Source organism: Buteo buteo, chromosome 4, assembly GCF_964188355.1.
Source record: "Buteo buteo chromosome 4, bButBut1.hap1.1, whole genome shotgun sequence".
In the NCBI taxonomy this organism is placed as follows: Eukaryota; Metazoa; Chordata; class Aves; order Accipitriformes; family Accipitridae; genus Buteo; species Buteo buteo.
In genome coordinates this window covers 11,048,096-11,075,922 of record NC_134174.1, presented here as the reverse complement: position 1 = coordinate 11,075,922, position 27,827 = coordinate 11,048,096, and the positions used below count along the sequence as shown (strand labels likewise).

Genomic DNA, 27,827 nt, shown 5'->3' with positions numbered 1-27,827 from the left:
AGATTTTGGTGATTTAGCTATCTTGAGCCTAAATATTAAATCTCATTAAAATATTTTAAGTGCTCCATTCCAGGGTTCTTGATATGACTTAGAATTTTCAAAGCCTACTTCCACCTTCGATCAATCATATGAAAACATCAGATTCAATGATTTGGTTTTTACCACTTAAAAATCTCAATGTGACCCTCACGTTTCAAAGTGACATGTCAAGACACTTGTACAACATTGCTATCTGTAATTGGATAACAAAGCACTCACTAAAAAATCACTGCTTCAAATGCTATAAACATTCTATAACAAGTTCAGCTTTTGGAGTTGCTTTTATTTACCAATAAACAATACACTGCATTCACTGTAATTGTTATCACTCATGCATTTGATATTAGTAGGAAATATCCTGAAGGAAGAAATTTTCCATTAAACTGATGAATCACTAACTTTAGGGCTGAATTCTGATCTTTGATGTGGCATAAACTTAGCCTCCATAGGGAGACTTCAAGCACTGCTCTTTTGTGCAAATTTGCCTTCAAGGTAGGATTCTCCGCATTAAGAACATCCTCATCTTTTTTAGGACACTGACAACTACAGTTATCACTCTTGCCATTATTATTTCATAACTCTGTTTCACAGGTAGGAGATAGCTTTGGGGCAGTCATATATTTCATTATCATGTATTTTTCATTGCAGCCTCGAACATAAATTCATTTGGGAGAAGACTTGCACAAATTTGAATAAAGTAATAAAAACCTGACACCTAGTTTTTTAACTGGAATACAAAAAAAAAAAAAAGAAGAAGGAAAAAAAAGCAAGAAGCCATGCTCCCTGTGGCAATAGATCATTATAATTTCAATAGGAAGCTCAAAGGAATGCCTTTTCTCCCTATGGGTTGGACTCAAGCTTACCTATAATGCCTTGAAATGGAAAGACCTGATGTGTTTCCCAGAGATACCTGGAAAAAGGCACACATTCCTCAGTGAACAATGCAAAAAGTCTTGGTACTAAAGCAGACTATGTCAATCATGCCCTCACTATCAGTTCCAATGCTCATTTTCCAAAGAATGGCATCCAAATCACAGTTAGAAATTGTAACACTGGATGCCAGATGTGAGAGAGGAAAGTGCACAGCAAAAACACTGGAGTATGCATTCTCCTAAAAGACCTGGAAGTCAAGGTACCATGAATTTACAAGAAATAAGAACAATAAGTCCTCTTGTATAAAAAGGATGAAGAACAGATGTAAGACTAAGGAACATAAAAATATGGTTTTCCTGCTTACTCCTCCTCCCCATATACTAAAGGTAAGACACTTTGTGCTATCTTATAACAGGATTTGTCTACATCTTCACTACAGCAAGAAGTGTATTTTTTAACCATAAAACATTATTTTTGTTATACACTGCAGTGAGAGATACAACTCCCCAAAGTGTAATTAATTTATTACATAAAAAAGATAAAATATGTATCTACCTTTTTAAGGCAGTTTATTTTCAAACATATTAATTCAAATAATTTTTTTCAACCTATGTACCAAAGTAAGTATGTTCTATGATATCTAGAATATAGTAACTTAAAAGAGTAACATCTCTGATTATGTTGTATATTTGAGAAGCATGGGACAGAGGCTTGGAATGCTCTCAGGAATCAAAAAGTGCAACAACCAGGAAGTATTTTCTAAAAAGGGAAATAGGTTAGGACATCTATGAGAATCTATCAATTTTTCCATCTTAATTTCATAAAATTTTAAATGTATTATAGACTTAATTATTAATTCCAAGTACTACATGCCAGTATCAAAAGATATAGGTTAATATTCAAGATATATTTTAACAAAAATGAAAATATAGTTGAAAAATATGACATTTATTACAGATTAGAAATTCCTGTTCTAATGAAACTTCTCTCAGGCTTTAAAAATGTGCCCTATATGGGTGTATCAACAGTCCTACTCTGACAGTCTTTCAAAATGGAAGATATAATTTATATTAGCAAAAATGTTCTTTCCCTCTTATAGCTTAGGTCAGTCTAAGAGCAATTTACCCTAGCAAAATGTCTCCCTTGTCTATATTAAAAAAAGGCTAGAATAGGGCATTTGTCTGTATAGCTAATACACATTACAGTGAGAAGGGAAAAAAACAAAACGAAATGTCAATAAAATCCGTGTCATATTGCCAAGAATCAGAATAAATGGCACAGATGCAGCTGAAGTTGTCAAAGAGTTCAAATTCAAAATACCTCCATCAAACATCAGTCAACTAATATTTCAGTCAATTTACAAATTTAGCCATTAGCCCATTTCGGTATTGTGATTCTCCAAGAATGTACAAAGTATCATCTAAAACAAGTGCTAAATGGTGTTTTCCAGTGAATTTTTCACATGCCTAATTCTACCACATACCATAAAGAGATGCAACATTAAACAGAAAATATGAGAACCAGGTATGTAAATATTATTTAATCCATTATCTGCAATATCTTGGCCTGCTGAAAAACCCTAGTAGCTTCAGAAGGAGAAGAAAATTAATCTAAAAATAGCTGCAGCTTACACACATGAAGAACAGCACTAACAAAAACAATCCCTAAAAAGACCTACTATACATAGAAGGGATACTTGTTGGAGCCTTCTTGAGTGCAGGGGTGTACAAATCACAGTTATCGTCAAGTTATCTGACCACATTTTCCAATCTGTACGAAATATACTTTGTCCGCTTACTCATTGTAAATGATGGGGCAAATTCTTTATGATTCATTTTAACAACTTTTTTCAGCATCAAAGAAGCAAAGGACAAAGAGAAGATAAAAAGAAACACCACACATCCTAATTGCAGTTGTATCCATTTCACATAGTTGCCTGTGATGTTACAATGCCAAACCATATTGGTTGTCATACAATGAAAGCAGAGAGAATAAGAGCACCATGCACCTTTAGATAAGGAAGTTAGCTGGCTACTACAGCTAGGCTGCCCTATTGTAAAAGGAGACTAGGTCTCCTACAGCCTAGCACTTAAGCTTTTCCTAAATTATTGGAGATTAATTTCTCACTGGAAATGCCAATCCTTCACTGTCTATGAAATGCTAAAAAATGTGTAGCTTCAGCTCAGGAAGAAAACGATGCTTTGAAATCTACCTGAAGCTAAAACCAGACGGTGGAATATTGATTTTGTTATTTGTATGCTGGCATTCAGAGCCAGTCAAATCACTGAGATAGAACTCCTCTTACATGTGCAGATACAAGGGAGATTTCTAAAGGTATATATTATCAGAATAAGGTTAAAAAAACCTTTCAAATCTGGAGGAAATTGGTATCTGCTGGGTGACATGTAATAGGTAAAGCAATCCCTGCCCCAGCTTTCTCTGTACTGTCAGGGCAGGTCTTTACACGCAGTCTCACTTTTCAGTCCAGCAACCGGCAGCTGTGGGACTTGCAGAAACCTGGCATCACCCTTCTAGTCTCTAGAACAAAGTTTCTTTATACCTGTTACCTTTGAGACTTGATCTCTGGAGTTCCCCTTCTGCCCTGCCCCAGCTCCAGCCCCTCCTCCCAACTGACCATATTGAGGTGCCACCTCCTCCTCAATGGCTCTACCTGACCCAACATGCAGCTCCTGGGACACTGGCTTACAGAGAAAACTCTTCTTTTCTGCTGCCCAGCTACAAAATACATAAAATACTATACTTCTTTGTTCAATAAATCAAATCATTCTGCTATTTTTCAATGCATGTTATGAGGAGAAAAGCCAAAAACTTCCTGAGTTCTGCTGGCAGGAGAAAAAAACATCCAGCATTTCTTTGATCAAATCTAGAGTAGATTCAGACTTACTTTCAAGTAAACCTGGGTTAATTCATGATCAGACTTCTTTTTACTAAGTTAGTCATGTCTGCAAATCAAAACCAATTTTGCAACACTTGATACCATTAATCAGTAGAAAAGAAAAGACTTCTGTAAGGGTATAAGCAGAGACTCAATAAGCCTCCAATGCCACTGTCAGCATGCCTCTAAATCTCAGTGTCTCTTCTAGGGAAGAAGCAGACCTACAAGGAGTGTGCCTCTTAGATAACCATTCTGTTCTCTGCTTACTTCTGCCCCATATTTACTTTGACTATACATTCATATTTTAAAAAAAAAAAAAAAAAGTTTGGGGTAGAAATTATTTTGCTTTCTAAAAAGCATAGGAAGTGTACTTTCTGAAGCAAGTGGGGTGATGTGTCTTGTTTGAAAATTTTCCCATCTCTCAGCTTTCCATTCTAAAATGGGAGATGGATTCGGTGGATGGAAGGAGAACAGGTTATAGCTTACCCACATTTACCAATGAAGATTAGGGTGTTTTAAAAAAACACTTATAAAACAGCAGGCAAAAGATTATTACAATCAGTTCCTATGTTCTCCACCTGATGCATTCCACCTTATACGCCCAGAATTGTGGTATGTTAAAACCCACCAGGAATTTTTGGAAATTATGTTTACATTCACACCTAATCATCCTTTCTCAGTTTTACAACAGTTTTCAACTTGATGTAGATATTTTTTTTTCATCATTATTATTTAAAACTTGATAGCTGCATTTATGCTGCAGTTTTAAACTCAGAGAGAGCTAATGTTTCCCATGTGATTCCAAAATAACAAGGCATCACTGAATTAAAGATACTGTCTAAACCATGTGGCAAAGACAGTTTATCAGCTTTAAAAGATTTCTCCCTGCAAGTTTTATAAAGTAATGAAAAACTGGTTTTCATATTTAAAACAGCCATAGGCATTCTCCAGATTGCTTTCCTCTAGTGGAACCCACACATTGACCCTAGTCACAGTGAATTCACATTTTGTGCAGGTACTTACTCCCCAAAGGGACCCATAATTCTAGAGCCTTCATATTAATTCAGTAAAATAAAATAAAAAGTGTTACTATCATTTAATAGATGATCAATAACTGTACAAGAAGTACTGTTCTGTTAGTCATGACTGCAATCCAACATGGGACTACACAAAGGAAATCTCTAATAAATCACTTGTGCTAACTAGAGACACAACTCTTGCCAAGATATGCAACTGGCTGCTCCCAATTAAAACCTAATAAGGAAGACCTACGGAGGAGCAGCAAATGTACAGTGAGCTGTGGCTGGTTTCATGTTAAAGAAACATCTGTTTGTTTATTTGCAATACTTAGTCCTTTCAGTTACATCACTGAAAAATTTCAATCTTTTCCTTAGGCTGTTGTAGCTTGTGCAAGAAGGAGTTTATAAAACCAGGACAAGAAATTACACTATAAAAAAGGTAGAAAAGGAGCAAGATGCAAAAGCAGATGAGACAAACATTAAGGAAGGAATCAAGGAAGAATGAAAATTCAATCGAGCAATTCAGTCCACAGTGGAGAGGTGGATTACCTGAACACATGGAAACAGAAAAATTAGATTTAGAAATAAAGTATAAAGATGATGTGGAATCACTAGAAATAACATAGAGACCAGCACAAAAAAACAGGAAAGAACTCAACAGTGAAACAAAGATGACTATATATAGGGTTGGGGTACAAAGGACACAAAGAAAAAAAAGGCAAAGCAATATTAAAACTTATGGTAAAGGGCATCTTAATGCAGTAGCACTCAGCTGTCCAATAAAAGCACTGCAGCATTTGTCCAAATACAACACAAGCAGTTGACACCTGCAAATTAAAGTGCATGACACAGACTGCAATATATCAAACTGAAAGGGTTCTAGGGAAAAGGACAGTGAATGAAAACCTGAGAGACCTGTATTAAATTACAAGTTTGGCCATTATCTTCCTATGAGATATGAAAAATGGTAATATAATACCTCCTACCTTGTTGTGAGGATAAAACTCATTAATTATCATGAAGTGCTCACACATTACATATAGCACTGCAGGGGAAATAAGCAAGTAGAATCTAATTGCTGTTGTAGGATAAAGAGTACAAAAGGTATATTACTGATTGATGGACTAAGGGGTTACAAATTGATTGTTTTATCTGAGACACTGAGAAATCTAAAGGCCAGAGAATGATTGGTCTTCACGTGCTTTTTTTCTTTTTTTTTTTTTTTTTTTAAGGCCAAGCAAACACAGTCATTAGATTCAAAAAGGCCCATCGAGAGAGCAGATGAAAAATGAGAGAGAAGGATCTCCTGAATGTGGTACGTAAACAGGAAGAAGGAAAGCAAACTATACTGCAGCTTATTAACACACACAGAAAAAATACACAGAATTTAAGTTGGAGGATTGTTCTTCTGATAAAGCTATAATTTTAAAAGGAAGAGTGGAGACAAATAAAAACTGGCAGGCAGGACCTGTGAGATTAATTTATTCTAATTCTTCAACATCTAAAAGTTAAGATCTAAAAGCATCCGTTATAGGAACCTGGTCAACAAAGAGAAACACACATCTAGAAGTGATTCAGCTGACCTTAGAAACCTATCTCAGAATAAACTGAACAGCTCTCTAGAGGTATCCCAGTGTCTAGCTTAGATATCTAATTTTAATAAATAAATTTCTGCTACTAATTATTCCTACTGGAAATAAAAGAGAAATACAATATCATGTTCTGTGATTAAATGAAGGCTTACGGCATGGAAGAGAAAAATACATGAACTTGTTAGACACAGCAAAGAATGGATGGCAAAAGCAGTTTTACTAACCAGTGCTTCAGAGATGATTCTATTAAAATCTCTAAAAAAAAGATGCCACCTAAGTCCCCTCAAGCCTTTTTTCAGGCAGGAACAGGGGAGAAAAGTCTGTGGTTTTTGCACACATAGTTGAGAAATGGATGTAGGTTTTCTCAAAAAAATTCAGTATCAGATCACTGACCATTTTATCCTTATTGCTGCTTCTTTCAAGTTAGATTACTGATTACAATGACAGCAGAAGCACAAATACAGCTATTTTCACACTCAATGTGTTTTATCAAAAAGTATTTAACTGATTTTACCACCTTAATGGGACAAAAATCATCTGTAAGCATACCTACAACTTTCTATTCCCAACAAAGTGCTACAATTAGAATACAAATTTTTCTTGGATTCCTAATCTGAATTTATCTAACCAGCCTCAACTTTACTGATGAAGGAAAAGAATTCCTACATTTTCATTTTTTTAATAAATATTTGCATAAAAATGTTAACAGTGAAAAACTCAAGACACATGGAATAGACTTTTAGGAGGTGCATGTTAGTGATTCCTGAAATACTGGGCCTTTTAAAGGCATCCAAATCTGCATGTATAAATTACATCTCTAAAATAATTGTTCTTCTTCTATAATATAAATAAGATTTATTTTGTTTATTACGAATTAATATTGATATTGCAGCTGAAGGAGGATAACATTTAGCATCATTATGAAATAGTCACCTTTTCTAAATAGCAAGAATCACAGAATGAAAGAATCATTTACATTGGAAAAGACCCTTAAGATCATTGAGTCCAACCATTAACCTAACACTGCCAAGTCCACCACTAAACCATGTCCCTAAGCACCACATCTACATGTCTTTTAAATACCTCCAGGGATGGTGACTCAACCACTTCCCTGGGCAGCCTGTTCCAGTGTTTGATAACCCTTTCAGTGATGAATTTTTTCCTGACATTCAATCTAAACCTCCCCTGGTGCAATTTGAGGCCATTTCCTCTCATCCTATCACTTGTTACTTGGGAGAAGAGATCAACACCCGCCTCGCTACAACCTCCTTTCAGGCAGTTGTAGAGAGCGATCAGGTCTCCCCTCAGCCTCCTTTTCTCCAGCCTAAACAACCCCAGTTCCCTCAGCTGTTCCTCACAGGACTTGCTCTCTAGACACTTCACCACCTTCCTTACTCTTCTTTGGATGAGAAGAAGCAGAATTCCAGGATGTTTCTCTAGGATGAACAAATCCAGCCCTTAGCAGATATGCTGAACCAATGAGGAGGTATCAGTGGCTGAGATATCTGAGACTGGCCTCTCTTTTCATGGTGTAATTAGAACTCATGGGGAACTTTTTAATGGTACCTCCTTGAGTCAAAACATTTTTTCTGATCAGCTAGCCAAGAAAGTTTAAATGACTGACAGAAAGCACACACTCTCAAACAACCAGAGCTTGTAAATACTGTACTTTCTTGGTATCTTTTCCCTTCACATTGTTTTCTAAACTTAGAATTAAATAAAGAGATTAAAAGCAAAACAAAACAAAAACCCTCCTTTTTTTTCCCCTTCTCCCTCTTTACCCTTTTGATTTGAGGACTGTTATGAATGAAAGAAAAATACTTATTTCAATACATAGAGCCCTATAAACATACTGGCAACTCAAACAGAACCACAGACTCAGTGCTGTATTTTTATATTTTACACAGTCCATATAGCACAGATCTGCAAAACATTTCAGCCCACTAAGATGAAATTCTTAGGACTTAAAATTTTTCATTGTGATTCAAAACATTTCAAAATAATAACTTAAGCTGGCGTTGGGTTTTGGTATTGCAATCTGTGTTGCTGAAGCCAGATTACAGTGTTACTTCTTTCTTGACAGATTGGCCCTGACTCACAAGGAACTACTCCTAACGTGACAATAATGTCATTCCAAGACTTCAAAAAGACATAAAAAGAAATAAAACTGAAACAGAAATACAAATAAGACAGCTGGTGAAATAAAATTTTTTGGTTTGTTTTTTGGGAGGTTTTGGTGTGGTTTTCTAGGGGAAAAAAAATCCTAAGGAAAAGTCAAAGAAAATGAGAGTAAATTCTGGAACAGTATTTCCTTCCTGCCTTGCCTGACAGATTTGAATTTGTGTTGTAGAAGTAGTCACCTCAAGACCTTTCCCAATACTATTTAATTATAACAGATACAGCAGGGCGTTCTCCTTCACACCATAATCTACCATCACTATGTGGTACATTTAGATTCAAAATCCAATGTTTAAGTTTTGTAATCCTGTTTCCAGAAGTGATTAGCACCTGCAATCCCAGTGCATTTCATGAGAAGAGAACAATATCTTTCAGAATTATGTTACTTTTAATGAATTTTACTTAAAGCATGCAAATTTTAAAACTCAGGGCGGCAGACTTTGTTGTATCTGAATTCCAGAACTCGTGACTCTATATAAGCATATCAAACAGTTCTGCTTGACATGATCTATGTACCTTCTTTAATTGCCTTACAGCAGAAGCATCAATTACAATAGTGATGCCATCAATCTCTAAAGAATACTTGATTAAAAAGTGCAAATGAAGCATGCTGGCAATTCTGATTAATACATTTACAACATTTTTTCTATGGTTTTATAAATTAAATCTATAATGAAGACAAGCAGTTGTATTATCTCAAGTGAAGGTGAGCATAACTTGTCTTCTCCCCACAAGACATTAAGATTTGTAATAGTTAAAGCCAGATAGGAAACTTCAAACAATTTAAAGTAAGAGTTTTAGTAGAAGCAGGAATTGAAATATCATACATTTTGCCTAAATCTTGGGACTGGATATTCAATTTCTCCAAAGCTGATTACAGTCATATGAGTGATCACAAAGTGCATGAAAATAGTTATTCAGTAACATTTTACATCTGCTTTCCCCTCATGTAAAAAATTTCTTACAAAGAATACAGAACAAGATAATATGAGGTTGGAAAATAGGGCCAGAAAATGGTTCCTTCAGAGTAAATTATTTATATTTATCATTTTGATTCTCCAGTCCTATAATTATGATTTTATTACATTTCAAAAAGTGAATGATACTGCTGTCAGGATCTTTTTTTCTCCCAGCACATTCCCTGCCTGATCAGCAACTCAGACTGTATGAGGGAAGACAGACTTTGAGAATTAGAACATAAAATATTATCTGGCTCTTGAGGAAAATTTTCAAGACATTTCTAAGTTTCTTGATTTCTTGCTTCTGCAAAATACTTAAATGCTAGTCTAAGAGTTTCATTAATATTTTAAATCCCGTACTTCTCTACGATTACAGGCAATGAAACAAAAAAACCATACTACTTACATCATTCTGATCATCTTTTGCATTGTAATAGATTATATCATTATTCTGTAAGAGAAAGAAAATAATTCTGTTAGTTTGAAAGTAGAGAATAAAGTTTACTAGCAGTAATTTATATTAAAATACATTTTAAAATAAACCTGCATTTCTTTATGTATTATTATCTTTGAAATATGACAGAATCAGACCTTCACTAGCTCTCTGTTGCATGTAATATTTCCCATGCTTGTGTTTAACTTTTAACATTCATTTAATGCTTCTTCCCTGTTAAGCTACATAAGTCTCTCAAAAAGCCAGCTAGAAAAGTACAGACAACATTGGACAAAATCCAGAGCTCATAAAAGTCTTCTGTAAGCTGTTTCTTTTGCAGACATATGACTCTCTCACTATGCAATTAGGTGATTTATACACCACGGCATCTAGCAGGCAATAGATACAACGACGCATGGGCATTGCTAAGTGGGTTAAGTATTTGTTGCACACAGGTTTATTGTTTTATTCACCTCCCATGGTGAAAATAAAATCTGGGAAAATACATGACAGGAGAGTCTGGCTGTTGTAGCATAGGGTGGATCCTGGCAGCTGTGTTGAAATGCTGTACTATGTAATTCAAGCAAAGCAGTGAAGGAGAAGATGACTAGTTTCCGTCACAGAATCAGTCAGAAGCTTCATTCAGTGTAACATCTACAGCAGTTTGAAAATTGGGGTATTTCCTATGGAATACAGTATTGTTTCCTCTTGAAATATTTCTGAAGCGTTTAAAAGCCTTAAAGATCTAGGTTCACTGTAGTAGCTTTCCACTAAATAGAATTGCTGTAATGTGCTCTTTACTTTTTTGAATGAAAGTAAGCAATTGTTATGTACATTTCTGTATGAAATAGACACATATATGTACATAGCATTTTTTTAAGTCCCATTACAGATTTTGAATAAATAAAGAAAAGGAGAAGAAGGTAATTTTTTTCATGTCCAGCAGCTTGTTTAAAATAGGTGATTGCTGTTAACCTCCAAAAATAACCTTAATTTATATTTTCAGTTCTGTTTATGGTAATACCTTTCAATTTATATATCTAAATTAAAAGTTGACCACAAAAAATGTTTTTTCTTTTATAAATACCAACAGGAAAAAATTATTTCAGTAATCATTTTTCAAGTGGGTAAGCCAACGACAATTATTACTTGCACTAAAAAAGCACCATGACGTGCTACAAGGTAATGCAGTTCATGTTTATAAACCACCATTTTCCTCACTTCATAAATAACGACATCGTTCATTCTCCTTTGTGACCTTTTTGAGATCCAAACATGAAATATATTACAGATGACCTAAATGCCATTTTGAGGTAAATGCTATTAACTCTTTCCTTTTCCTTCAAAATGCACTTTTCTACTTTTCCATCACGACAGGTCAGTCGGTTTTGTACCAGTATCTGGGTAACTAAGCCAGACCTCTGTGTGTTACAGACACATGAGGAAATTCCTTTCATCATTAAAGACCAAAGCTAATTTCTTATTCACTTGATTATTGTGAAGAAAAGACCACGTAATGCTTGTGGAAGCTTTCAAGTAAGTTGGAAGAGGCAAAAGTTCAATTTTCTTCAGATCCTCTTTACTTTGTACATGGTTGTGTGCAAAATAACTGTTCTGTAAATAATTTGATCTGTTCAAAAAGCCATGTGATTCTTTAGCAGGCAACATTTAAAACTGCAAAGGCTCCAACTCTGAGTGGTACTAGCTGGAAATGTTAGCAGAACTGTTTTCATCACAAGATGATCTGTTCAATTTAAAAAAAAAATGTTGTTTCATGTCAGAAGGCAGGGGAAAAGAATACTTCTTTCACCACACCCCCTTATGTCATGTCATGTCAGAGCACCTCCCCTGCAATCTCTTTCCTGGAAGCTTTTGTTTTGGGAAAAATGAGACCAGGAAAAGCAATACAGACATACTTATCTGGATATTATGTTTATATAGTTTTTGGTTTGTGGTTTCATTTTAAAAAGGAACATTTTCATAAAACACAACTCTATTAGGCCTTCTCTTGTATTGACTCTCATCTAGATACCAGTTTATTTCCCCACTCCTTTCCCATTATTCGAGTTTACCCTAACAGTACACCTTGTCATAGAATCATTTAATGCATAGAATTTTTAACACTGTCCTCTATGCATACAATTCTGTTTATCTACTTAAACAAAATGATTCTTTATTGTCACAATTATATTTTCCCCTGTCTTTTATATTTATATTTATTTGTTTAAATTGATCGAAGGTGGCATAGTATTGCTATCTACTTCTACTGGACTAAACAGTATTTTTTAAATCACCTATTAAAGAATCAAGTTTCAGAAACATGACACATTTACAAGTTAATTAAGATAACCATCCCCACCCCCCCAAATGAATTACATATTTTGTTAGGCTATTCACGTAGTTCATTACCCTGCCTGGAGATATCACCTATATAATGCATAAGCTAACACTGACATTGGTCATATCTCACTACTTTTAATATAGAAAATATGACATACACATTGCTACAACACACTGAATGCTGTATAGTTCACAAATTATATTCATGGATCAGTTAGATTTTTAGAGGACAATTTTTCATAATTTAACCACTTCTAGCTGACAGGAACAAATTGCCTTGTTGCTGGTTCTCAAGCAAGTAGTTTAGTTATTTATTAACTTCTTGACACAAAGAATTTGAATCTTCCCACTGTTATACACTTCTGCCATCAGGTAATACTGTACACTTATTCAGCAAGCCTAAGATACAATGCAAATATCCTAGATATTTATTTTTGTTCTTTACCCAGTAATGCTATGAGAGAGAGTGGTAAATACTCACTGTTACTTCTGTTCATGAATTAACGGATTTAGTAAGACAGTCCTGGAGCTGAATTTATGGAAGAATGACTTTAGAAGACCATACACATAAATGAGAGACTTTAGCATACTATCAGTTTACAAGTTTACAAAAGGTATGCAGTTGGAAAGGTGAAGGGTAGTTTTCACCACCATTAATTCCTCCTTCAAAGCAAACAGTTTCAGCATCTGACAAGGATATGCAAGGCATATAAAAATTACATTAAGGACAAGGTCATAAATGTTTTATTTGTGACTCTTACTATTTTCTCCTATTCTACCCTACTAATCTTTTTTCTTCCATACTTTCATTGATATTGTTATCTGCTGAAGTTAGATTGTTCCATTGTCTTTATATTGCTTTTCATTTCAATAGTACTTTGTTTCCCAGCTTTGCATATAAAACAGTTCCAAGGGAAATACTACATATTGGGTAGTATTAATAACTTCCTAAGTGTCACCACACAGAATCCAAAGTTTCTGGTCTCTATGATCTCTATGTCTAGAGATTTGAAGAAACACATAGATTCATCAAGTAGAAGAAAAGCATGGGAAAATAAAATCTTTCAGAACATCTGCAGATGAAATTTGGATTCATACCAACACTAACTTACACTCTCATTTTGATTCTCTATGGAGCAAGTTTACAGACACAGTCTATTGATTTGACTAGTTAAATGCCTAATCTCAACTCGGGTTTATATGAATGGAGCTGAAGTTGGCTTGTCCTCACAAGAAATAATATTTTTTTCAAATTGTGGTGGGATGACCCTGGCTGGATGCCAGATGTGCATCTATCACTCCCCTCCTCAGCTGACCTGGGGGTCTGCAGGGCTGTTTCACTCACATGTTCTCACTCCTCTCTCTGGCTGCAGTTTCTGTGCCCCACCAACTTTTTTTTTTCCCTGTCTTAAATCTGTTCTCCCAGAGGTGCTACCACCATCACTGATGGGCTCGGCCTTGGCCAGCGGCAGGTCCGTCTTGGAGCCGGCTGGCATTGGCTCTGTCGGACATGGGAGAAGCTTCTAGCAGCTTCTCACAGAAGCCACCTCTGTAGCCCCCCTGCTCTGCTACCAAAACCTTGCCACACAAATCCAATACACCAATCAAATTCTTTCAAGAACAACACAAAGGTACTACATTGCAACAAGACATATCTGACTCTACAGATAATTACGTAAATTGTGATAATATAGCTATGTCGTTTTGTTTGTAAAAGCTATATATCCTCCTTTACTCTACCAAGTGCCAAAGATGAAAGCTCCTTGTCATCATTGCCACATAATGGCTTCTGTAGGAAAATCTGCTCCGTAAATCCAATGCTAGACTTCCAAGAATTTTCCATGAAATATGGACCCTATCAACTTGGTCAAGACTCGTCTTCGATGGAAATATTGTACATGTGATTTCTGAAGTATCTGCTTTTACACAAGAGATGTTTGCATTTCATTCAGAAAAGAAAAAAAAAATAGATACTGGAAATCTGAAGATTTTCAACAAACATCCAATACTATCTAATCAGAAATGTTGCTTTCACTGAAGCTGTGATTATGATTACTCATGCCCTCAGGTCTGTACGTGAGGCTTCCTACAGACTCTACATAACTTAGATCCTGTGATGTGGCCCCAAATGGTGTTAGGCATGCAGGGGAGACTGAAGGCCTGAAATGAATTCTACAACTTTGTGAGACACTATAATGAACTACCTGAAAATAAATGAGTTATTTTAAAAAAAAAATAGGAGGAGAGGGAGAAAACAGTTTTTCACAGCTTTTCGTAGGGTAAGAAGTCAATGTAATGTGTTAGTTGAGACAGACATCACCATCACCCATTTTTCCTAAACACAGCAGTTTCAAAACAATTGCGGAGAAAATGTGAAAGGAAAAATAACACTCTTTTTCATGACCTTATTTGCTACAGAGATGCTAGAAGATAAAAACTCCCTCAGAAAAAAAAAAAAAACAACCAAACAAACAAAAAAAACAAACAGAAGAGTTTTTGTTAAAGGTCTCCATACTTCAAACATTCTAATCAATGAAACACTGGTGGCAAACCTAAAATTAGTCTAGTGGATAAAATTGCAAATATAAATTACTGCATAATTATTGGTGTATGTTTTAAAATCTGAAATTAAGGCCAGATATGATTATTTGATTTTTTTAAAAACAGCATAATTCCCATGACTTGTAAGTATTTTATACAAAATGTGCTAAAGCAACCAAAAAGCGGCAATGTATAAAGCTCCTTTATATTGTAGTTAACCTGCTAGTAGTGATACCTACAAGGATTCTTTTGTTGTGCAGGTAATGAGGTAGAGTAAAAAATCAAAAACTGAGAAAAACCAAACCATATTACAAATATATACCTGATTTTGACTGTTCAGTTTAAAAATAAGTTCTTAGAATTACACATACAAATTTGGAGAATATTTTAAAATCATATTAATCCCACATACTTTGAAAAGACATAGAACGCTAGTGGAAGAACTGGGAGTCTTGCTGCTTCAGCATGCAGCAATAAAAAAACTAATAATACAAGTTTATTTCATCTTTCATAAAGATACCAGATGAAATTATTGTAAATGCAAAAAACCACATGTCATTAAGTGTTGGTAAAATCCACCTGCTTTAATTTAAAAAAAAAAACAAAACCATTTTCTTGTATCTTCTTGGATAAAGATGTGCATTTTAAAAAGTTCACTCTAATACCTTTAGGGTAAATAAGATTTAAACCCAACCTAATAAATCCTATGACAAATAAACCAAGTAGTTTTAGTTTAATCCCTTATATAGTCTGACACGCAATTTAAGGCACAATTAGACTCTTCAGAAAAGAAAGCTAAATATGGCCTCCCACAAATAAAAAATAACATTTATTTCTAAAGAGAATAACTTTAGGGAATAAAAGCCTGCAAATAGGGAAAAAAGGAAAGAATGCCAACTATACAACCTCTTTTGTTATAGTTTTGTAATTTTATGTAAGTGAAATGGTACAGGTAAAGTAAGGGGATTACCAGCCAATAACTTTTTTTTCCCCCTTCATTATCCATGAGTAGAAATATTCATTTATCTCCTGTGTTTAAAGTGAATGCAAAGTCAAGCAATATAGTAAATTAGTTGAAATTACTGTGTCTCAACATGGGCTGTAAGAAATGGGTGGGAAAGTGCATTTAAAACAGGACCTTGAAACAGGACTTAGAAACAAGATCTTTTAAAAATCAAACAATTTTTAATAAAAAAAAGACAAATATCAAAAAGTTCAATAATATCCCAGTTTAGGAATATTTCCCCATATTATCCATAATATGGGCAAATGAGTCACTTAGGTTAGATGTTTTTCCCCAAAACATAATTTGATCAAAGAACTACTTTCTCAGAATGTTAAATTTCATACACTAATTAAAAACTTCCAGGTCTGCACCATAATTTATGATAAGCCTTCTTCATCGGATTTGTGTAAAGGGCTTTTCTCAAGATTCTACTGAGACTAATAATTGCAACATCAAGATGAAGGTGAAGATTACAGGAAATAACATAAAGGAGGATTAAAGGTGCTGCATGCTCTTTGTCATAGAATACACTTTCTTTTAAAAGGTGAGAAAGAGCGACTTATTCAGCATTCATTTAGAGGTTATTTTTTCACTGAAATTATCAGTCTGGAAAGCTTCAAATTTCTAGATAGTTTTCATGAGAGAATCACTGGACCATTCACAGATGCATCAGAGTGATAAATAAAATTAGTAATTTATTGATCATCTGCATGCTAGACAGGGGGACTAAAACATTCAACCCTCATAGAAACAGATAACTTATCAGATAAGAGTAATGTACAGATACAGATTACAGATAAAAATACACTATATGAAAAATGCACTTTCAAGTCCTTGACATCAATTCTGAGGGATTTTTACCTGAGGCTAGATCCAAAGATAGCAATGCTGATGGCAGACAGAATTTAGGCATCTGAGTTAAAAACTGGGATAATGAAAAAGTTCATTGAAGTCTAAATTTGGAAGAATCTAAAAGTCTGGAAGTACTTGAGTTTCCAACATTAATATTCTCTAGGTACCTTAATACCCTATTTCTATAAGGACCTTTGAAGTACCTCAGATTTCACAGCTCTGAGAAGTTTGGACCCTACTTCGCACTTTCACAGAGTCAGGACCCATAAACTGAAGCCTCTCACCCCTGCAACTTGAGCTACTTCCTATCATTGAATACATCATTCTTTTCAACATGTAATAATCAATGACAGCCAAATATATTAGATCAATTAAGTCACAATTAGCAAATGGAATGGACACTTGCTCTGTTCTCACCCCCTCTTCCCCCTCCTTCCTTTCTCCCGACCATGTGAATAGTATAGTTATAGGGCTTTCCTATTTAGAAAAATTATGATGAACATTATTCTGAACTCTGAATTCTGCATTAGAGAATACCATATAGCAAAAACATTTGCTTCCTCACTTTGACTGATGATATATTTTGTGAAATACGTTTAATGCAAATGGTCCAGATAAAACTCAGAAACTTATACAGTGAAAATTAAACTGAAAAATTCAAATCTGAAATTTTTGTGAAGAAATACATTAAGATAGTATGTATTTTAAAAATGCAAAACCTATTTAAATGCATATCCTATATACACTGGACTCCGGTTGAGAGATAAGGTATTTTACCAAATCATGGTATTTTTGATGGCTTAAGGCAGGCACAATATGAAAATACTTTTAACAGTAAATATGTGTTACAGGAGATCATATGTTATGCTATTACAGCTTCTGAATACTTACAGCTCGTGGGAGCATCATGAACTTGATCAAGAGCCACGTACAACAAGCCACGGCCAAGGGCACAAGGCTGAGTGTGGTGAGCTATGGCACACATGGCAGTGCAAACAAGGAGTGAGTGTAACGATCCTCAGTACAGGCTGTGCACCAGTGAATGACAAGAGAACACCTGAGATGCTGGAAAAACATGATAATGTCATCGACTGATTTGATGGGCATCCTGTGACACCTGTCTATAAAACCCCCAGTAACAGAGACTGTAGGGAAACGTTGCCACGTGGATGTTTAACATGCCAGAAAAGCCAAGCATCAAGGTGGAACCAGCCGGCAGCAGTGCCAAGCCACTGCCCAGAGCCCAGAACTGAGAGTGGCCAGAGCAAGCATCCCACGTACCCCAGGCTGGGCTCTGCTGACTCACTGGCACCATGGCCCAGGCAGGTCTCAAGCTAACTTTGTGCACGGGGAGTGTGTGTGCTAAGTTTGCACTGCTACAGCCCATCCATTGCTTGGTCCACTTCATGACATGACCTTCACAGTGGCATGTTGTCTCGTGTTCCTTCCCTCACTGTGACCATATCCAATTACATGCTGATTTTAACCACCGTTGATTTAATTTGTCTTGTGCAAATTATAAACAGTAAAGCTGAGTAAGAAATTTTTTATATCACATTCAAAGCTCAGGAGAAAACCCTGCTATTTTTTACAGGTTACAATTAGTAGAGCTTTTTTATTTTTCCCCCATAATGTATTATGTTACATTATACATTTACTTAGAAAAAAAGAGAAGTAGTGAAGAGTATCAAGGTTGCAAGCACAGCCTCAAAAAGAAGCATAAAATATACTAGAAAGAGTACTCCTGTCTTCAAATCTCTAGAATTGATCATAGAAATTGTAAAGAATAGGAAAAACTTTTCCATGTCAAACAAAACTTCCCAATTTTCAGATAATTTTCACCATAAGAATTGTTATAAGAAACTGCCATTGGACTAGTTAAGCTGTCAGGATGATAAATCCTGAAAAAATTAAGAATGTATTTTAAGTACTAACTGCAATTTGACTGCAGAATTAAAAGACAGAAGTGGTTGAATGTGTCAGGTTAAATGCAGTACAGCCCACCAGGTGATGCGAAATACACTTCAGAAACACCTGAAGCAGAATCTACAGAGCTGTCTGTTCTCCTGAAATAATACAACATACTCCATGAATAATTTCTGCATAAAGACATCTTATAGCTCAGTGGCCTCCAATCAGAAGGCAATCTCTGTTGTACATGCAGATAATTGGTAATATAACAATGGAATTTTGTTAATTTGCCTACTGGTATGGATAGTCTTTTTCTTTATAAATTGTTTTTAACTTTGTGGATCTTTTTTTCTTAATCTCATTTTTTTAGTGCAACTGGTGAACTAAACAAATCAAATGTGGCAACCAATTAAGTATTTTTTTAATTGCAAAATATCAAAGGCCAAATACTTCATGCAGGAATAAAGAATTAGTGACTGAAGATTTAATGATGCAAAACCACATTGGTATTACTCTCTGGTATTGCTGAATATATCACAGAATGACTGTTGCTTTAGTTAGTCAAACTGAAGATTTCTCTCCAAGGATAATATTTCGATCTACAGTAAAACCACAAACATCACTATGCAAGAGTATACGCAAACATTAACCACGTACTACGCTACAGCTACAATTCAGCACAACATAGTGACTGTATATGGGGACACATGCCAAAAGCACATCATTTTACACCTTTAGACTTCCAGGATTCTCCTGCAATGCTCCTCCAATAGAAGACTTTTTTCTTGTTATGTTCATCAATCACCTTCATACTGGTACAACATTCAGTGAATGGGAACTTGTATGTACCTACAAAATGGAATCGCAAGCTGGCAGTGCCTTCAAGCCTACCAAGGCTAATTCAAATGGAAGACTTTGTTCTTAGAACAGAATTGTTACAGAGTATATTTCTTTTTCTAAGAAATACTGCACATGTTAATATAAGGTTCCCTGTACCTAAGACGATCAAGCTATCTGTCTCCAGTTGGCTATGTAACCTTTTACCTCCTGGTTACTGCTCACTTTCATGTTGAACTGAAACCCTGACACTACAGATACCAACAGCAACAGGCTAGAGGACAGATGTGTACTCTAATTAAACCTACACGTCTTAGACAATAAATTAAACATTTCCATAAATAATTGTTTTGTTCACTTTTTCAGAGAAGAGAGGAGTTTAGTAAGGTAAGCACCACAAGTCTATAATAACTTGGGAAGAAGGATGAGGGCATCCATTGGCAGCAGGACTTAAGCTTCAAAGCCATTAGGTTTTATACTTATTTATTTATTTTCAGCAGATCAAAGTGAGGAAAGTGCCTGTCTTGAGCAGATGGAGAAATCTGTCATTTCTGAAATTTAATTTCCCCTGCAGACTTTAATGGGAGAGGAGAAACAGAGAAACAGGCTTTGTATTGGGAAAGACTGCTGTTTCTCTGGCAGTCTGCAATCTGTTTGTGTGTTTCGGTTTTGGTTTTCTCTCAAGTAAAAAGAACCAATTAATTTTAGAAACACTATGCATTATTTGCTTACTTCCATCCTATGTGTACCCAGTAGCTTAACTACCAGCCAGGAGCTCCACATATAAGGTAAGACTATGGAGAAAATCTCTTGGGATAGGCAGTTATTTCCATCTTTGAAAGGGAATATTCAGTAAAACAGCTCTATATGACAAAAATAAGGCTACAGGCATTAATAAAGCTTCAGCTCTGAATCTCTTTATGCTGAAGATTCAAAGAACCAGTGGCAGGATCCCTGATACAAACCATATTAGTAGTAACCAGTGGGGCAGGATAAGAAGCTTTTGCTCTTATATCATCCCCATTACTCTAAGAGTTGATTATTTGATTGCATAGTCCTGCAGCCACTTGAAAACAGTGTTGAAATGGCTTTAGTCTCCTCTACCAATTTTTTTTAATTACTGTTTGGCAATTTTAAACATTGTGGATTTTTTTTTTTTTTTAAGAAGAAAAATATGATATAGAGGCAAGGTAGCAAATACCATCAACTTTGCACACAACTCACTTCAGTCCACAGTACATTCCAAAGACTTTTTCAAACCATTTTATTTCAGTCTGAGCCAAAACTCATTGAAGTCAACCAAACAGACTCTGGAACAACCCCAATATGGACATGTGTTTCATGTTATGAATAGAAACTCACAAATAAGATTACTATAGCCTCAATGGATACAAACACCAAGAATCAATATCCACTTCCATTCAAGTAGAAGAAAGATTTATAACATGCCTCTGGTCTAGAGCTAGGAGGTGGACAGGCAACAATTCAAAACGTTATTCTCTTTCTCCTACCAGCCAAACCTCCCTCAATATTCTTACCATCTCCCCAAAGAATGACAAAAAAATCTAGGATATTATGTACTTGCATGTGTTACAAATGAACAGGGAAGAAAATAAAAAGGAGACTTCTAGAGTGACAGAGTTTAAAAGAACTGGCTACTCTATCTAAAGTGATCCAAACAACCATCTCCTATCTTCCTCCTCCAGTCCTCTAAGTCAAAAGCAAGAGACAACCCCGAGAGACAAAAATCTTTTAAATCCTTTTTAATTTTGCTAAATATATTCTTCCAAAAGGTTCAGGAAATTGCTAATCTCATCACAGTAACTTCCTCAAAGTATAAGCAACTGTGAATGGCTTCTTTTTATAAGGCAAAATGCAATCGATTACAAAGCAGATTTCCAGGTGGGAAAATGAAATTAATTTGTTAGCAGCTAATTAACCTCTATATCACACTATCTGATCTGTTTAATTAAAGCAGCAAAGTATGTTTATTTTAATTTATTCAGTATTACTTCCTTTAGTTGATGAAAGAACATAAAAATAAAATAAATAAATAAATAAATAAATAGTCTAAACTGATTGCATATTATCCAGATTGTAAATATTGGGACCAGTATAGTACAGGAGCCTAGTTAAACAGTTTGGACATGAGTTTATATCAGGTTCACAGGAAATTGGCATTCTGAATTCATACTTAAGTAGGTGCTAGGATGTAGTGAACTAGGCTACAACTATTGCACTATCATAACAGAATATAGGGAAATACGCCAGTTGTCCGACTCCAACAAACCTGCAAAAACCCCTGAGGAAATTATTTTTCAGCCAGTTGTCCTGGTTTCAGCTGGGATAGAGTTAATTGTCTTCCTAGCAGCTGGTACAGTGCTACATTTTTGAGCTAGGTATGAGAAGAATGTTGACAGCACACTGATGTTTTCAGTTGTTGCTAAGTAATGTTTAAAGTCAAGGATTTTTCAGCTTCTGATGCCCAGCCAGCAAGAAGGCTGGAGGGGCACAAGGAGTTGGGAGGGGACACAGCCAGGGCAGCTGACCCAAACTGGCCAAAGGGGTATTCCATACCATGCGATGTCATGCCCAGTATATAAACTGGGGGGAATGGGGGTGGGGGGATCGCCACTCGGGCACTAACTGGGCATTGATCAGCAGGTGGTGAGCAATTGCATTATGCATCACTTGTATATTCCAATCCTTTTATTAGTACTATTCTCATTTTATTAGTATTATCATTATTAGTTTCTTCTGTTCTATTAAACCATTCTTATCTCAACCCATGAGTTTTACTTCTTTTCCTGATTTTCTCCCCCTTCCCACTGGGTGAGGGGGAAGTGAGTGAGCAGCTGCGTGGCACTTAGTTGCTGGCTGGGGTTAAACCATGACACAAGTAATGGGCAAACCTACAATACAATTTGTCTCAAAGAAAACGAGTTTACATCTGTTACATTGCTACTTTGTTCTATTGATTATAGCCAACAAAAAGATCGTGTTTAGGAATGTTGCAGTCAGTGGTTTCAAAATATTTAAAAGGAATCAAACTTTAGGCATATTACACTACAGTGGAGTAAAAACTCAAGAGTCTAGCTTCTCAGTGATCCATAATGGTGACTGAAGCCATCAGGTATATTCCAAGGCGTATCCAAACCCAGCTGTGCGCTGAGGTCAGCAGTCCCTCGGATATCTCTCTGGACCTTCATCAACTCAAACTCCACAACCTAGAACCTGAGGATAAATGCTTGTGTCTATTTTTAAAACAAAATTTCTATCACTTGTTGCATGCAGATTCGTATTCATTTAGTCCACACTTGGAGTCAAACAGAAGCTGATAAATCTAATTAGTGATGATAGATCGTGACAGAAGACAAGGACTCTCAGTGGAGAAACCTTGATTTGCTTACAGCTTGCATTTTCATGAGATGATAGCCAGGTAAGATAAAATATATAAAGAGCAGACTACACAAAAGTGAACTCCACAAGCCATGACTGCCAGTGTTACACAAGTAAATTTATACTATCCTAATCCCTCTGGCTTTGTAATGTATTAAACAATTGATGGCCGTAAGTAACTGAATTATAACTTTTCTATTTAAGTAATTACGATCAACTATGTAAAATGCAAAGCATATTCTTAAAGAGATATTTTTTTTTTTTGCTTCTGGCAGTAAAATGGACACTATTATTCTATAAACAAGGTTATTCTCCCTTCCAATTCCACACTTGTACCGTGAAAATAAACTCAATATATCCAACATAAGTCTAACAAGCTTACTCACAAGCAATGTCATGGAGCTTGCACTGCGGCTAACAGAAATCCATTGATACAACAGGTCAGATACAAAAAGCATATTTTTTTAGGCTAGAATACCTTCTTTGAACTTTTATTCAAAGGCTGCACACTGTGTTTTAAACCCATCATTTAAGCTCCTACTTCCTTGGGAATTGCACAACAGTTAATGACATTAAAACAACAAATAATACTAGGGAAAAAAATAAGTCATAGGCATTTGCAAAATGCTGCAGGAATTTTGAATTATCAGTGCTGGTAATTATTCTTAAACTTGACAATATAATGAGTCGATTGATACTTGGATTAATTTTCAGAAGTCCAGGAACCACCATGTGATCTTAAAGACTATGAGGCAAGGAATTTAAACACAAAGACAAAATTTGCTTCTGAATATGTCCATTTTGGCAAGAAATTAAGGAAGAAAAAAAAAAGCAACCACATTATTTCAGTATGTGATTGGCTCCAAACAAATGAATTAATTTGAATTTGTGTTTTGATCCATTCAGGATATTTTATTAAGTTACTGAATATAATATATAGCAATCTGCATACAATATATAAGTTAACAAAAAGTAAAAATATTTTCCCTACTGAAATTATACCAAACAAAACCAAATCAACATTATCAAAACAATGTTTCTTTCATCTTCCTCTTCAAATTTTCACAGAAAACTTAAGAGATTTACTTCTGATAAAAACTGTTTTCCACGGAATATCAACTACTACAAAACATATGTCTTAATCTTACTTTTTTTAAAAATGCTTTGAAATGAAATATGAAAACGTGTAAGACTAATTTTTATATTTACATACATACATATGCTTTGAGAATATACCCAATGGTTGAAACAGTTCCAAGAAACACAAATTTCCTCCTCTATTTAATTTTCTTCCCTATTTCTCCCTTTGCAAAGAAACAGTGTATGGCAAGGAATATATTACAAGGAATGTACTCTAAGCAAAAATACCCAGATAACATTAATGTCTTTTAAGAATCTCACTGGAATAGAAAAAATGCCTACATTTGGCATAGTTTTCCTTAAACTGCAGCAGCAGAGGGTTTTAAACATCTCTTTCTTTCCTCTTTCTTCCATATGTAAAAACTAAAATACAAAGAGATTATAACATGTATTTCTGCAGGGAAATTAAACACACACTATTTTTTCCTTAGTATTACAATACTGTGTAACACAGGAAAAATGAATTGACATATATAAATCATGAAAGTCTCATCCAAACTTTGGATCACATCTTACATAGCTGACACTGACCTGAGAAGTTAATCATCTCAAATAAAGTTTTTAAAAGCATTTGATTTCTTTCCCTGTCTGTATCAATTCTTCATTTGGTTTATTCAATCATTTAAACTGTGTCCACAAAAAACCACAGAGTTATAACAAACAAAAAGGCAATTGCTGCAACTTATCTTACACAATTTGCAGGAAAATGAGAAAAAAACAACCAAATCTCTCAATTTCCTCCTAAATGTGAAACGTACCTTTCCAAAAGGTAATAAAGTTCAAAAAAATGTCAGGCCATGTCTTCTTTTCAGATGGCTTTGGTTCACGCACATAAAAAATGTGTCTGGCATATTGACTGTTAATTATTTTAATGGGCTTCTTACAAAGATAAATCTTACCCACTTTGTTAAGATTTTACTTTAAAGTATTTTGCTAGATCTCTGATGTCTTAGAACAAAAGCAACTGTGGACAGCAGTTACCAGGCTTTGAGAAATATCCCATGCTCACCTAATTAATAAAGAACAGAAGGAATCATAATTTAATTATTCAGCTTTGACATCCATTTTGTGCACGTCTTGCACTCAGTCACTGAAATAAAGCAAACCTCCATGAGTACACCTTATTTCGGAAGCAGTTCAGTAGCATGAGACAAGCCAGCAGCTGGAAAATGTCAGTCATTTTACTATTTAACATAAAATGATGAAGACTTTTCCAGTGAATCACTACAAGCAAAAGGACCATATCAAAAATAATTAAAACATAATTACTTTTCTTCTTAATTATTGGATATATTACACTGGTATGCTGGAATTCATGCAGGAGAGCAGTAAGATTTAAGAGCTGGATCAACATCTTGCTATTATGTTTCTCATTCTCTATCTTAACAACTATACTAAATGAAAAGTTATTTGTGTTTTCTCCCACTGATCACAACAGGGGGTTTCGCTCACCATGTATTTGATGCTTATGCCACAAACTGCAAAGAAATAGAGACAACCAAACTTCTGAATAAGCTGGTTCAGTTATGACAGTAGGGTAAGGCGCTTGGATGAGCATTTGCACTGCCACAACCACAAGCTGCTTTATTTTTCAGGGAATCTCATATATCTCTTGTGTCATGGTTTAACCCCAGCCGACAACTCAGCCCCACTCGGCCGCTCGCTCACTCCCCCCTGGTGGGATGGGGGAGAGAATTGGAAGAGTAAAAGTGAGAAAACTCGTGGGTTGAGATAAAGACAGGTTAATAGGGAAAGCAAAAGCTGCACGCACAAACAAAGCAAACCAAGGAATTCATTCCCCACTTCCCATGGGCAGGCAGGTGCTCAGCCATCTCCAGGACAGCAGGGCTCCATCACGCCTAACGGTGACTTGAGAAGACAAACGCCATCACTCTGAATGTCCCCCCTTCCTCCTTCTTCCCCCAGCTTTATATGCTGAGCGTGACGTCCTATGGTCTGGAATATTCCTTGGGTCAGCTTTGGTGGTATGAGAAGCAGAAAAGCCCTTGGCTCTGGGTAAGCCCTGCTCAGCAGTAACTAAATCATCCCTGTGTTATCAACACTATTTTCAGCACAAATGCAAAACATAGCCCTATACTAGCTACTATGAAGAAAATTGACTCTATCCCAACCAAAACCAGCACATCTTGACAGCAAATTGTGCAATTTAAAAAGACTTCATATTCCTTTTTTTAATAGTGAAAGGATATGACTTCTTTTCACCACCCAGTCCTGTCATTTTCTAGAGATAGCAGCAGGGTTCTTTCTTGGTTTTGCTTTTTTCCTGAGTACTATGAAACAGAGGTAAAAACTACGAAAACAAATGTTCTCTGAAAACAGGGAGCAAAGAAAAATAAAGGAAACTAGACGCTAGCTACATCCTCCAATGCTTTTGTGGAAGACGCTCCAATAGTTCAGTACTAAACAAAACAGAACAGTCTAGGATACAAGTAGGAGGGGGGGGGGGAACCAAACAAAACCAAAACCAGATTCTTTTTTAATTGTCTTGTGTTTTCATATAACTTAGGTAAATTTATTTTTACCAGTAAAAATTGAGAAATAAATAGTAAAAGTAGTAATAGCAAAACACAAGATGCTCCAACAGAAGGTTCTATAAAGGAAAACAAGCAAGATGAGAAACTGATGTTGCTTAAATACATTATGGCTTATTTCATATTTTTGTTTGGCAATTAATCTGGAATCGTGCATAAAACCAGAAAGAAGGTTTGTATCTTTTTAAACCTGGCTGTAGTCTTTTCTTTTTCTTTCCGTTTGGAGAAATCTGGTTGGGTTGTTTTTTTTTAATCTTTCCTCTTTCAGTACAATAGGGACAAGAACTCATTATATCCCATACACACCCTGCAGTGGCAAGAGCAGTTAGGACCCACCATTTACAGACAAGGAGTCTCCCAGGGCCCTGCAGGCCCTTCCGAGCCCGCCTGGCAGGGAGCAGCACCCCGGCCCCTCCGGTACCTGCCACGGGCCCAGGAGCCCTGTTTCAGCTCAGCCTGGGTCCCTCGGTCGCTGCCTCAGCGACGGGCCGGGAGGGCCCGTCTCCAGCCCTGTATCCTCGGCCGACATCTGCCCTGCGGCGGACCCCTTGGTCTCAGCCTCGGTTCTTCGCTCACCACGGCTGGAACCACGGCTGGACCTGTCGCCAGCACCCACCTCGGCCTGCCCCGGCCGGCCCCACGGGATGGCGGCCATCACAGAGGGCACGGCCTACACTGGGCCAGCTCCAGCTCCAGCTCCAGCTCCAGCTCCAGCTCCAGCTGGGCCGCAGGGGAGCAGCCGGCCCTCGCTGCTGCCTCAGCCACCTACTGACTGCACAAGTCCGTCTCCCCGTCTCGCCAGCTTTTTCTAACCCTGCTGTAGCCACTTTCCGAAATTCTTTTCTGAGCCCAACCCAATTGATGGTACTTATCTTTGCTTACTCATTTCACCCGAAGTTCAGCCATCACTCATACCATATTCTCTGACAGAACAGAAGATGAATATTAGGTAACAGGGGAATTTTGGAAATGGACCAGCATAAAAATGTTTACAATACTTAAAATAGCCATCTTCTGCCTTAAAAGACTGAAGTAAACCAGTATCACCACCTTGATACTTCATTTGCCCTCTACCATTTTATTTTACTTACAAAACTGACAATGTTATTTCGTAAACTCAGATCACCCAGTTAAGCCCATGGCAGCTTTAACCTGACTCCAACTCTTGATGAAGAACAGAAGCTGTAGGTTGTTTGTTTGTTTGTTGCTTGGTCGTTTGTTTTGTTTTTTTTTAAAGTGGAAAAAGAGGCTTTGGAATAA

At 36.1% G+C, this 27,827-nt stretch overlaps 1 protein-coding gene across 5 annotated transcripts in view; it reads right to left on the bottom strand.

The window, feature by feature from the left end:
• CACNA2D1 (calcium voltage-gated channel auxiliary subunit alpha2delta 1) overlaps window positions 1–27,827 on the bottom strand; it is a 431,292-nt gene that overhangs the window by 193,052 nt on the left and 210,413 nt on the right. For all 5 annotated transcript variants that reach the window (XM_075024734.1, XM_075024736.1, XM_075024735.1 and 2 more), the window contains exon 5: window positions 9,963–10,007. In XM_075024734.1, coding sequence (XP_074880835.1) covers window positions 9,963–10,007 — 45 coding nt within the window. The remainder of the gene's footprint in view (window positions 1–9,962; window positions 10,008–27,827) is intronic.